Source organism: Amphimedon queenslandica, unplaced genomic scaffold (genome assembly GCF_000090795.2).
Source record: "Amphimedon queenslandica unplaced genomic scaffold, v1.1 AMPQUscaffold_13241, whole genome shotgun sequence".
Lineage (NCBI taxonomy): Eukaryota > Metazoa > Porifera > Demospongiae > Haplosclerida > Niphatidae > Amphimedon > Amphimedon queenslandica.
In genome coordinates, this window is record NW_003546523.1 from 2,888 (window position 1) to 16,234 (window position 13,347).

General features: G+C 33.7%; 2 protein-coding genes across 5 annotated transcripts; both read left to right on the forward strand.

Moving 5' to 3' along the window:
* Nucleotides 1–49: 49 nt before the first annotated feature.
* Nucleotides 50–9,644, forward strand: LOC100631792 (uncharacterized). 4 transcript variants are annotated; one of them, XM_019999756.1, is made up of 26 exons: nucleotides 50–119; nucleotides 172–444; nucleotides 489–557; nucleotides 609–988; nucleotides 1,039–1,299; nucleotides 1,342–1,375; nucleotides 1,422–1,468; nucleotides 1,514–1,654; nucleotides 1,696–1,839; nucleotides 1,886–2,072; nucleotides 2,122–2,219; nucleotides 2,272–2,394; nucleotides 2,437–2,623; nucleotides 2,668–2,771; nucleotides 2,813–2,956; nucleotides 3,242–3,416; nucleotides 3,471–3,515; nucleotides 3,562–3,633; nucleotides 3,674–3,736; nucleotides 4,386–4,553; nucleotides 4,951–5,244; nucleotides 5,304–5,570; nucleotides 5,622–5,870; nucleotides 5,916–8,882; nucleotides 8,936–9,268; nucleotides 9,316–9,644. In XM_019999756.1, exons 1-26 carry the CDS (start codon nucleotides 80–82, stop codon nucleotides 9,597–9,599), a joined length of 7,149 nt encoding a protein of 2,382 aa, XP_019855315.1. In that variant the 5' UTR covers nucleotides 50–79; the 3' UTR covers nucleotides 9,600–9,644. The 4 variants fall into 4 exon arrangements, with proteins under 4 accessions (XP_019855315.1, XP_019855316.1, XP_011405642.2 ...); XM_019999757.1 differs by having other exon boundaries at nucleotides 3,689–3,736; XM_011407340.2 differs by lacking the exons at nucleotides 50–119; nucleotides 172–444 and having other exon boundaries at nucleotides 498–570.
* A 2,257-nt stretch (nucleotides 9,645–11,901) lies between these two features.
* Nucleotides 11,902–13,346, forward strand: LOC100631917 (bystin-like). Its single transcript, XM_003388481.3, has one exon. The coding sequence runs from the start codon at nucleotides 11,948–11,950 to the stop codon at nucleotides 13,235–13,237; it is 1,290 nt and encodes a 429-aa protein (XP_003388529.1). The 5' UTR covers nucleotides 11,902–11,947; the 3' UTR covers nucleotides 13,238–13,346.
* The last annotated feature ends 1 nt before the right edge of the window (nucleotide 13,347 follows it).

Genomic DNA, 13,347 nt, shown 5'->3' on the forward strand with positions numbered 1-13,347 from the left:
CCTACTACTTTTCCATTTTTAATGTTTTTTATTTACTTGTCTATGACTCGACTCATGACATTTGCCCCTCCCTTTTTAAATGGCTGTGAGGTCAGTTTCTGGTGATCGAGCCTACCTAGGTTAATATTCTTTGTACTATGCATGCGTGCTTTACTAATTGCTTTTAAACAGATACCAAGGACTTACAGAAAGTATTGACTGAGCTACAACAATTTTCAAAGCCCAACTGGCGCAAATTTGGATTGGAAGCTGGCCTCTACAAGGAAAGTCTCGATATAATAGAAGCTAACTACAAGAGAAATGTCGAGGATTGTTTTATCGAGTGTTTGTCTTGCTGGCTGAAAAGACAGGATAATGTTGATAATGAAGGAAAGCCAGCATGGTGCAGATTAGCTGAGATATTAGAGAAAATTGAAGAAAAAAACTTAGCTGACAAAATTAGAGGTAGAGAAAGGACTAAATGTAGTATTGTAAACTTAGTTTTTAAGATATGTCTAGTGGTATTCATAAAGAGCAGCAAGTTTGCACTGTTACTACTCCTGGTCACAGCATTTTTCGTAAGTATTATAGGTAATACAGATTTTTATGCTCATTATTATTTTGTCCAGTTCCTGAATTTTTAGAGGAGCAATATCTTCAAATGGCCACTGAATTTTCAAGTATACTATCACGTTTTGTTAGTCGGGTTTGCAAAAAAAGGAAAACACTAAATGCTGTCAAAATTTGCTTGGTTGGCATTGTACCATTAGATAAGAGAGAAATCAGTAAAGTAGATAGTGAAATTGAATTGATGTGTGTCCTTAGAAATTACTGCTCTTTGATAAAATATCCAATACTAACTATTTTAACGAGGGACATGAACATGCTTGATATTAAAAAGGAACTTGATGAATTTGAAAAGAAAATGAAGAAGTCATACAAAAGTATTTTAGCAAAGGACTTTGCAAAAAGTGCTATTGAATATTGTGGTACATTGCATAGTAGAGAGGTTAGATTTATATTTGTTATAATTATTTTATTGTATTTTATAATTTGTAGGTGACATTTGAAGTGACATGGCCCATTGCTAAAACAACACTTAATGAATTTGAGCAGTTTCTAGCTGCTGCCTTTCGTAGTCAAGACATTTATATGCTCATTCACTTGAAGGCTGTGCATAGTAGTCTATTGACATTTGTTTGTATCATTCCATATTGGCTAGTAGAAGAGATGAAAGATTGCATTCTTAAGAATAAAGACCTTATTATGTCTAAGGAAGTAGTTAGAATTACTGTTGATGGCACTACTGTATTTAGTGTGGTAAGTATATTATTCTATTTTGATACATTAAGTTTTGAGTAGAAAAGTTCACTAGAGCCTTATCAGTTGACATTAGGTAAGTGTTGATGGTTGTATACACATGTAAAAAACTAAAATTGCAGAAAATGTGGAAAAAGAGTCATTTCAGAGTGACGGCGAAGCTGAAGAAGTATTATGTTATTTTTATATGATACTACAAGTTGCTTAATTATAGGAATACTGTGAGCCTCTGGACCATAATGTACAAGAAGATAGAAAATCTGGTGAAGTTTATGCTTGCCTGATGTTTTGTGAGAAGGAATCAATTGTATCCTTTACTGCTGTACGAATTAAAAGGTTAACTGACCTTCTTGAGGTAATGATTGTAATTTAATAATTTAATGTACCACTAAATAGTATATCAAAGATCATCATCAGTTTGCTGAAATTGGCCCAATTCATTATGTTCATTTCAAATTGCCTAATAGTTTTATTGAATTGAATTTTACTGAGAAGCCACCAGCTGGTTGGACTATTGTTCCTTTAATTAAACCTTGCAGAGTAATGTACAATCATTTTAATTTATAGATTTATAGAGTTTTTGTAGTTGTATCAAGCAGATATTGACATATTTGATGGCACAGAGGAATCTGTTCCTCCATCTTGTTTGATATCCTTTTATAGATCACCTGATGCCGTGCCATTATTGCACTACTCAGTACCATTAATTGGTGTGGCTGATCCTGTTAAATTTTATATTCATAATAGAGCAATGAAAACTATAGTTTCACCTGGTAAATGACAACAATATTATACAGTTCAGTTTAGTGGTTTTATTTTTAGCACCTTATACTGGACTGGTATATCATGAAAAGAAGGAAGATACACATTTTATATTTTTTACTGCAGCAAGACTTCAGGACATATGTAGTATTGTAAATGTAAGTATATTTATTGTAGGAATTAATGTATACAGTTTGTATCACTATGCAGTATGTAGAAGATCAATATCCATTAGCTAAAATCAGTTGTCTGATTAGTTTTGACTTTGATTCAAATCATGATCATATTGAAGTAATTTTTAATGCTAGTCAAATCAAACCTCACTCTTATAAAGTATGTTAATCTTAGTAAAATTGATGTTATTGTTGTTTATAGTTACACAAGGATCAAATTGACAAATTTAGTGTTGTCAAAACTCTTCCCCCATCTTTTCAGATATCAATTTATGAATCACGTGATGCTTTTTCAACAATATCTTGCTCCATATCATTGGATGGTGTGGTTGATCCTGTTAAAATAGATTTAATGTTAAAGTCTCCTATGAAAATGACAGCATCACAAAGTATAATTGTTATTTATGCAACTTTTGGTATGCATTATTTACAGATAATGTAACATTATCATATTTTGGATTATTATATTATGAATGGAAAGGGAAGGAATATTTAATGACATTCACTGCTTCCAAGAAGTTAAATCACTTACTTGAAGTAAGGCAGTTAGTTAAAGACTTTATATTATTTTATATTAGTATGTTGAAGAATATCATCCACTAGCAAAAATCAGTCAAGTTTGTGATTTTTGTTTCAGTTCCTCTAGTAATTTTATTGAACTATATGTAATATGCGAAGATTTTTGTGGATGGACTGTTCAACCATTGGTGAAACCATGCCGAGTAAGTACTGTATGTATATATACACTGAAATTTAGGTTTTTATGGAGTTTATTAACCAAACAATGTTATCATGAGGTTAATAAATGCCATAAAAATCATGATCAAGTCCAAGTTGTATGTGTAAGTTACACACCAATTTGGAGCCTACAGCTATTTTTAATCTGTGGGCATGCAAAGCCTTAGTAGTTCTAATGTATTTAATTGATTATATAAAGAGCCTTGTTAACTGCATATTGGTCATCACAACCACCAAGGGTGGCATATTTTGACAGCAATCTTATATAGTTATATCAAGATGATATTGACAGATATGATGAAGCTAGTTATCTACTTCCTCCAACTTGTCTGTTATCAGTTTATGGATCTGTCAATGCTGTTCATACACTACACTATGTTATATCACTGAAAGGTGTTGCTGACCCTGTGAGATTATGTATTGATATGAAACTTCAGTTAGAAAGTATAATGTAACTGAAATCATTACCATTACTTTTAGCTGTATATATTTATATAGAAGATGTACTAAAGCTTATTGATGACTTGCATAGTTCTAAAAAAGGTATATACAATTATGTGAAATTGTAATAACTTTATAGTAATGATAGAGATACAGAAAAAAGATACAGAGATTGCTGCAGCCAAAAAAGATTTATGCAATGTACTTGAGAAACTTAAAGGTAGTAACTATGCAGAGGTTCTGATTGTATTTTACATTAGAAATACATGAAAAAGATGTAGAAGTTGCTGCAGCAAAAAAAGAAACATCAATGAAGACTAAAGGTAACTATTGCACTGGCTTTATTTGTATCTAATTCATTCTTATGATTAAAAGAATGTATAAAGTGAAGAAATATTCTATTTACTACTCGCATACAATACAAATTGTTAAGGGCTATATATTTCATAGAGTTGCCTATTAAACTGTAGTTTGTGAATTTAATTTTTGCAAATTTACACTCTCTGTCATCTTATAAGTACGCAAAATCTGCGAAGTGTACAGCCCTTGAAAATTTCATATTGTACACTACAGTGATTAGAGAAATTTATGACTTGTCATAATGTTTTGATTCCTCCATCTATTGATCACTGTATAATAGTCAGAGTAAAATTGACATAAGAAGTAAAAACAAGATCATAATATGTGTTGAAAATGACCAAAGCTAACAATGCTTTACATTGCACAATTGCCTTGTAGCATTGATGCAGTATGTTTGTTTATGGGTATATACATGTGTATATATAGAGCTATGTTATTTATATAACCACACAAGTCGTATACCAGTAGTCTTTATCAGTTTGGTAAGGATTTTATTTTGCCACTAAAATAATACAGGGTGCAATTAGTAGAGGCAGAGCCATTTTCAACAAATTTCAATCATATAGAGACATTAATGCATCACTAATATGACTATTTTTTACATTTACACAGAGCCACCAGGAGAGTCAGTACACTACCTGTTACTGTCTGGATTACCAGATGGTATCACAGCTGATGCTGTGGAAGGATACTTGTCTAATTTGTTTGATGAAGTCAATGATGTGGTATTACTTGGGAATGGAAGTGCTCATGCTGAAGTTGTTGATGATAATGAATTAAGTAATTAACTTCAGAAGCTAGTTAATTTAAAATAATTTACTTGTCCCAAACCAGGGAAGAAATAATAATAATAAGGCCACTTAAACTTTTTCTGTTTTCTGCCTGCATGACGCCACATTTATTGTGATTATACATGCAATTTATCAATTACATTGTCATGGTACTACAAAATCACAGTAATATTATTTCATTTACCCAGATTAAAATTACAATTATTCATGGGCCTCAGCCCTTAAATAATTTTCATTTTGAATGGCCACAACTAGTTTATGTATAAACATCCCATATTTTAGCACATAACCATTTGCTTACTCATTTTGTCATATTTTAATGCACTATAAACTACTTCCCAAATTCCCATAAATTTAAATTGCATCACACTTTGTAATATTTACAGGTATTAAAGAGTTTATAAATAAGTCGCACAAAATTAAGAAGCAACAGATTGAAATCAAGCTTACAGATCCACCTGATCCAGCCAGTGTTCCTACCAGCACTGCAACTCCTGATGCCTTGGGATTAGATTATTATCCTGATTTGATTGAAGTCACTTTTGATGGTGTTATTGATACTGATATTATTCAGATTTACTTTGAAAGCAAACACTCAGGAGGGAAGAGGGAAAAAGTAGTTGAATCTATTACGACATTTGAAGAGGGCATTATTCATGTTAAGTTTGAATCACCAGATGGTAAGACAATATTATTACTTGTATATAATTCGTTATTACTATGTATGTCAATAATTTAGATGCACTAGCTGTTATTGCACAAGAGGAACATTCAGTCAAAATTAAAAAGCAGCCTCGTAAACTTGAGGTTCGCTATGTCCCTCTTCCACCAGTGAAGGAATATGATATGAGCAAATTAATAATCAAAGATATACCAGAAGGAATGGAAGAAGGTTATTTAACCATGTTTATTGAGAATTGTCTTGGATTAGATGAAGATGATTTCACAATTAATTTAAAACCAGGTGTTGCTATGCTACTCCTAGAATCTTCTTATACTGATGAAGGTATTGTGTCATATAATGATTTTATTTCACCCACTTGTACATATATAATAGAGCTAAATAAAATGATGGAGAAATTAGGAGCAAAAAAGTTGCCACAGAAAAAGGAGCAGTTGACTGTTGAAAGATGTGAAGTTAATTACAGTATTTATGTTGCTGGCATCACTAACAAAATTTTAGCTTCAGAAGATGGTTTAGAACTTTATTTTGAAAGTTCCATAAGTGGAGGAGGAGACGGTGTAGTTGAGAAAATTGAGATGCTAGCAAAAGACAAAGCAAAAGTGACTTTTAATGATCATTCAGGTATTCAATATATTATGTTAAGATATAACTTGTACTCACATATAGTTATTCAGAGAGTTTTAAAGAAGAAACACCCTAAACTGGGTCCTAGTGTCAGTATTACTGAATGTTCAGTCTTGGACTCTTTAGACAAAAGTACAATTGAAGAAGAGGAGGAGGAGGAGGAGGAGCCTGTTAAAAAGAAATCAAGTCACAAAAGAGACAATAAGACAGGAGAAAACCCAGTAAAACGACTTGATAAGAAGAATAAGCAAAAAAAGTCTAAGAAACATAGCAAAACATGTAGTAGCAGTGACGATGATGAAACAGATGCTTCTTCACCCCCTCCTCTTGTCAAAGATAATCCTTCTCAAGTTCCACTCAATCCTGTACACCATCCATTGGATCCTCTTCTTGCTAAGTATGTTCGTTTAAAGCCTGACATTACCAAGGGTATTGAAATGGAGTTTCAAGTTAAGATTACTGCAGCTGATGCTGGTATTATTACAATATCACCTTTACCTTCCTCTCCTCCTGACTGGCCTGAAAAAACTGTAGATATGATGCAAGAGTTTATTTCTAGCTCTCTCACTAAAGTCGATTTACCTGTTCCTCCAGAAGTTGGTAGCTCAGTTTATCCGATGATAATAAAAGAATGCAATGATGAAGGTTTACAATATGCTTTTGGTCAAGGTAACAATAAAGTTACAATAGCTGGTCATATTGATGCTGTAACAAAGCTACAGCGCAATGTTGCTGAACTATGTGGTAGAATGATACGATGTGTAGATGAGGTTGAGCTTTCAAAGGAAGACTTTATGTACTTCAAAGGTTGGGCTTTATCTCGAGTTCAGCAGCAGCACAAAGCAGTAAAGCTGCAATGTCATGATGATCGTTTGTCATTATCCATTGATGGTTCTATGAAAGATGTGGATGAGGTTAAGTCTAAGTTATCACAGCATTTGGTTCATAGTAAAGTTCCTGTTAACCTCCAACCAGAAGCATTGAAGTTTATACATGATGACCAACCAGGAAGACAAAAGCTTAATACCATGCTCAAAGGTCACCCTGAGGTCATTCCTTATTTTTCTCATAGCGCAAATAATCAGCTCTTCTTCCTTTTACTCTGCTCAAATAGCCATATTGATAAAGCTGAGCATGTAGTAACAACTATTCAGCAAGAAATAGTAGTCCAGTCTATTGATTTGCCACAGTCATTTTTAAGACAAATATCCGATTCAAATTTTGTGTCATTTCAAACTAACCTTGCCAAAAAATATTCCTTTTCTGCCACTGTACATCAGAGCAAACTTACATTAGTCAGTACTCGTAGCAGTATAGCAGACGTTAATAGAGAATTTCATACTTTTGTTACTGAAGCTTGCTCTGTCACTGATGTAATTAATTTTAAAAGAGGAGTTTGGCGTCTGTTGCATTCAACATCAATGGAGAAGAACTGGACTGATCTTTTGGAAAATATGAAAAAGAGAGGCATCATGATTGTTTTCTCTTCGAAACCAACAGCCCAAAAACCATACATTAAAATTAAAGGAGAAGTGCATAATTTGGAGTTTGCAAAAGAAGAAATTATGGAGTTCCAAGCTGCTGTGAAAGAGCGACAGGTAACAATCTCTCGTCCAGGAATGGGTAAATATTTCTTGAGTAATCCTCAAGGTCAAATGATGCTGAAAGGTATAGAGTACGAAGCTAATGTTTGTATTGAAGTTGAAGTTAGTAAAGAAAATTTTGAACATGATGAGCCTTCCATGACAGCTAGTCGAAGTTTCAAAAATATTGGTTTTGGAACTACTCCTGAGATGAAGAGAGTGAATGTGATAGTTGGTGATATCACAGAGTTTGATAGAGCTGATGTTATTGTTAATGCTGCTAATGGCCAGCTAGTTCATGATGCTGGCATAGCTGCTTCTATTGTAAAAAGAGGTGGTCCGGCAATCCAAGAAGATTCAACAAGGTATATTGATAAGAATGGATATCTTTTTGATGGAGAAGCTGTTCTCTTTCCAAGAGCTGGTAATCTACCTTATAAGGCAATAGTTCATGCAGTTAGTCCACAATGGAATAGATTTGGGGATAACTCCAGAGAGATAGCATTGTTAAAGAAGGCCATTCATCAAAGTCTAGAGAAATCAAAGGGTTTTACCTCAATAGCTATCCCAGCAATAAGCAGTGGTGTGTTTGGTTTCCCAGCTGATGTGTGTGCTGATAGTATTCTAAAAGCTATTGCTGAGTTTAGTCGTGTTGACCATGGCTCACAACTTAATGAGATCAATATAGTTATTTTTGAAGATAAAATCAATGAGTTTTTAAAGGCAGCTAAAAGACAATTAAAAAGTTTTCAGTTTTATAATTCCACTCAAAGTTTATTACCTCTCTCAGTAGCAGTTCCTTCAAGTCAAACAGCATATTCTTTTTCTCTTCCTCGTGGTCATAGTCCAGATCTTCCAACAATAATGCTTCCTCTGGATTCAGAAGTTATAGTTCACATTTACAGTGAGACAGAGTCAATGGTTGAAAGAGCCGAAAAAAAATTACAGTCCACAATTGCTACATTTTATTACGAGGAAATTGCTGATCCTAGTATCTCTGCTTTCTCTGATGAAACTGTACATGAACTTATATCATTTGCAAGTGATCACAATGTTGATATTGAAATTGATCGAGATCCTAGCCTTCATTTGGTTAACCTTCAGGGATTTTTTCAAGATGTTATGCTTGTCAAAGATAAAATTTGTGATGCAATGTCTTTTATAACTCAAGAGCAATCAAAGAAATCTGCTGCTGCCTTAGTTTCTAAAACTGTACGCTGGACAAGGATTAATCCAGATAATGAAGAAGAAGAGGAGTATGGTGAATTTCTAAATTATGAAATTGAGCAAGCATTTCAAAACGAGAAGGAAATTTATGATGCTGCAGATGATAGCTTCTTTATAAACTTTGAGAAAATGAAGGAAAGGGATAAAATAACTAATAAAACTGCTATTGTTAAACGTTTGAATCTCATAAAAGTACAAGGTATGCAATATTTTATTATGTTTATAATATTAGTTAATTATGTACATTTACAGAACAACCTGATAACTGGGATCCAATACCTCTTGACTCTCAAAAAAAAGAAAAACAATTTCATCTTGTTACACTGCCAGCTACTAGTCCTGAATACAAAACTGCTGAGACAGCTTTCAATAAGACAATGACTGGAAAATATGCTAAGATTCTTAGCATTCAAAGGCTACAGAACCCAGCCTTATACAAGCAGTATGCAATTAGAAAGAAAGAAATGGAAATACACAATCCTAAGGGCCATCAAAATGAACGACTGCTCTGGCATGGTACCAGTCCTGATACACTGGATAAGATTAACACACGTGGTTTTGATCGTAACTTTGCAGGAAAACACGGTAAAGTAAATGACATACTTTTGTATTATATTATTATATCATTATAGCTACTGTGTATGGTAAAGGAGTATATTTTGCTCGTGATGCATCATACTCTCACAGATACACATCACCTGATGCTAATGGTGTTCGTCACATGTACTATACTCTTGTTCTTACTGGGGAATTCACTGTTGGTGATAATTTAATGATATGTCCTCCTCTTAAAAATCCTCAAGTTGATCTTATTGTTACTTTTGATGCTACTGTTGATAATGTTGCTAATCCAGCCATTTTTGTAGTCTACCGAGATACTCAACATTATCCAGCATATCTGATAAACTATAAATGAATTCATTATAACTTAAACTGTGTATCAGTAATGTAGTTTAGGCCTATAGCTTTATTTTTACTACATTTTTTAGTATTATAGTAATACAAACTTTACTTTTCTATTATGATTTATGAATTTGTATTTTATTTTAACTTAATAATTTTCTTAATTTTTTTTTCCTATACGTCTTCTCAAATTTTTGATGGTCAAACTTTGATCTAAAATATTTCAAACTGTAAGTGACCAAGAAAAGAAACCATTGTACTATTCCTTTTTTAATACTAAGTAAAGAATAGGCTCAATATGTTTTATAGCTGCTGTCCAACTCTTGATTCACACAGTGTGTGTTTTTGCTAGTACAACATGTATTTAAACCCCAATTCAGGGTTTCCCATAGGATTTTAGCATACTGTTCACATGGCTTTTCATCAGTGGTTTGTCACATTGAAAAACTGAGCCAATGACTGTATAGTGGTATATGGTTTTTGGCCAAATTTTATCAGACAGAAATTACTAGGCATGCATGTATATGTACTTTTATTTTGTGTTGAAAGTTTGAGCAGATTCTGGTGAAAATTATTTTTTGACAGATTTTACTAACAAAAGTAGGAAATGAAAATCCTACTCTCGTGACACAAATTCTACTCCTCTATATTGCAAGGTGATCAGTAATTTTTTACATAATAACATTGAAAATTCAATGTAGAGTAGAATTTGTGTCACGAGAATAGGATTTTCATTTTGTATTTTTTTGGTATGGATAGTCAGTCATTCTTATAAATCCTAATTGTCCTTTTTTATGTACTTTTGTACACCATCCTTAATTGACCAAATTTGCCAAAAATGATTAGGAGAAAATTTTTCATTTTTATAATTTTTCACATGTTGTATATCAAGTGTGAGCTGATTCCAGCCAAAATTTGGATTTTTATTAACTTTTAACATTATTCAAAAATCAGGCCAAAGTCCCTGTACTATAGCACATAGTAAGTTATTGTTTGTCCCCTTTGTCTGAATTGCATGTACCTTATAGTGTGATTCATGCATTATTATGCGTAGTTCCCAGTGTTCTCCTAGTTTAGGATCAAAACGTCTCATATTTATAACATTAAAACCTATCAACATTTTTAAAAAGTTTATTTACATTGACAAACATTATTTACCCTAACCTACATCCTCTGTGTATGTGTGTGTGTGTAATGTGCTGAGAGACACTGCTCATTGGATTGTTATTGTATTCTTATTGAGTTGAATTGATCATGTAAGGTGTGTCCACTCATGGCATCACAATTAAGGTTGAGCCTACAGCTATCATGCTCAAAAATTTTTCTTTTGGAAATTTTCAATATTTTCCTCCGTTATTCTAGGCTAAATGTACATCTATCCCACAGCATGGCAGCTCATTAATAATGTTTATTGCTTAACACGCATTGGTGGTGGGATAGGTCGTAGGTGGGAGTATTTTTTTTACCAGTAACTTAATATTTGCCTGTGATGAGTGAATTGAATTATCATTTCATTTCATTAGTGTGTATGTATATAATTTTGATGGTGTACCTTCTATTATGTCACATGCAACTCATGGATGTTTGAGTGGGTGAGTATTTATAAACATTTAATTAGTATGCATACACATACTACCTATTTTGAAGTTCAATGGGATAACTTGATACTGCATTACAATCCTTTTTTGATTGTTAAACCATCCATTGATAGCCTTTTCCACATTCTATTGTAACCTTCAGTTCAGGTAAGACTTATATCACTACACATAACATTTGTTTACTATGCATGCAGTCCAGGACTTAGTAATGTTTACACTCTCTTCTTGTACAAGTGATTCTTGCTCATATATGGTTACAGAGGCTAGTGTTGCATGATGCTATGCTGTGCTGTATACTTGACAAGTACTTAGTCAAGTATACATGACTGTATAGTTGTCAAAATCTACTGATACTTGACAGAAACAAGACTAGCATAGTGATATTGAATATGGTGATATGTATAAATTTTTTAGGCATAGCTTTCATCATGTAATTTTAACATAGTATTTCAATAATTTTCAACACATTTATTTTGCATGCAGTACCAGTACTATGATAAAGTACATTAGTCATTATGCCTTTGAAGTTTATTCATATTTGCTTGTTTCAGTGACGTAAGTACAAATGCAAGTAAAATTTACAATTTTCATGGGATGCTATTATAGAGTATTGTGAGTTAAATGCACAATAGTAAAACAGGAAACATAATTATTTCTGATTTTTATCACAAAAATTTTTTATGCACATGAATACCGTAACATATTTATTTATACAAAAAGAAAAATTAAGATTCTTGCCAGTGGCCACGTGGGACCTTCAGTAATGAGCAAAGTGAAGAAGAAAGCAGGGATTCATCAATCTCTTACACAGCAGATCTTGGGAAGAGATGCTCCTAAAGCTACGACACGTAATAAAGCAAAGAAATCCGAAAAACGAGAGCAGAATGAGGAAGTGGTGGGGGAGAGAATGAGTGTCAAAATTCTAAAAGAAGCACGACTACAGCAAGAAGAGTTGGAAGAGGAATATGGGATCGGTGTACCCTCTATTAAACAAAAGAGTACAACTGATAGAACTACAACAATGGATTCCAGTGATGAAGAGCAAGATGAAGATGAACTAGTGTTTGATGAGTGTGACATTAAAGTTGACGAAGAGGATGAGAAAGCAATGAGACGTTTTATGAGGTTAGAAGATGCTCAGCAACAAAAGACCCTCGCCGATTTGATCATGGAGAAGATACGAGACAAGGAAACTGAAATATCAACTAGATATTCCGATCATGCGTCTACCATAGTAACCTCTCAATTTGACGAGAGAGTCGTTCAAGTTTATAAATCAGTTGCGCTGATCCTGTCTAAGTACAGAGCTGGGAAGCTACCAAAAGCGTTCAAGGTTATACCATCACTGACTAACTGGGAGGAAATACTTTATCTCACAGAGCCGGATAAGTGGTCAGCTGCCTCCATGCTTCAAGCAACTAGAATCTTCTCATCTAATTTAAGTGCCGTCAAAGCTCAACGCTTCTACAACTTAGTACTCCTTCCTCGTATTCGTGACGATATCACTGAATATAAAAGGCTCAACTTTCATCTCTACATGGCACTGAAGAAAGCTTTATTCAAACCTGCTGCTTTCTTTAAGGGGATCCTCATACCAATCTGTCAGTCGGGTACTTGCACTCTTCGCGAGGCTCTCATAATTAGTAGCGTGATAGCTAAAATAAGTATCCCGTTATTACATTCTTGTGCTGCGTTACTAAAGATTGCCGAGATGGAGTATTCTGGTGCTAATAGTATATTCATTCGTACACTATTGGATAAGAAGTATGCCCTGCCCTACAGGGTCATTGATGCTGTGGTTTTCCATTTTTTGCGCTTCAGGCAAGACCCTCGAGACATGCCTGTTTTGTGGCACCAGAGTTTACTGACTTTCGTTCAAAGATATAAAGAAGATATATCCTTTGAGCAGAAGGAGGCTTTGCTGGAGTTGTTGCGGCTTAAGCCTCATATTGAGATTACTGGAGAAGTCAGGAGAGAGATTGTTCACTCAAAATGTCGTGATGTGGGATCTTTGTACAATGACATTTGCAAGAAACAAATGGTTGTAGAATAAAATCATTTTTTAATTAGTGAAGCCATATTGTTATTGATTTATTATTTTTTGTTAAGTCAGCTGAGCTCATGTGCTCTGGGGAATTCCCTCTTCTGAGGTGGCAATATAAT

What these genes read in the sequence shown, in the direction of transcription:
- LOC100631792 (XM_019999756.1), top strand. Translation starts at nt 80, where the DNA reads ATGGCTGTGAGGTCAGTTTCTGGTGATCGAGCCTACCTAG. An exon ending in GTACATTGCATAGTAGAGAG is followed by an intron (nt 989 to 1,038) that starts GTTAGATTTATA and finishes TATAATTTGTAG; the next exon opens with GTGACATTTGAAGTGACATG. An exon ending in AGTTAAATCACTTACTTGAA is followed by an intron (nt 2,772 to 2,812) that starts GTAAGGCAGTTA and finishes ATTTTATATTAG; the next exon opens with TATGTTGAAGAATATCATCC.
- LOC100631917 (XM_003388481.3), top strand. Translation starts at nt 11,948, where the DNA reads ATGAGCAAAGTGAAGAAGAAAGCAGGGATTCATCAATCTCTTACACAG.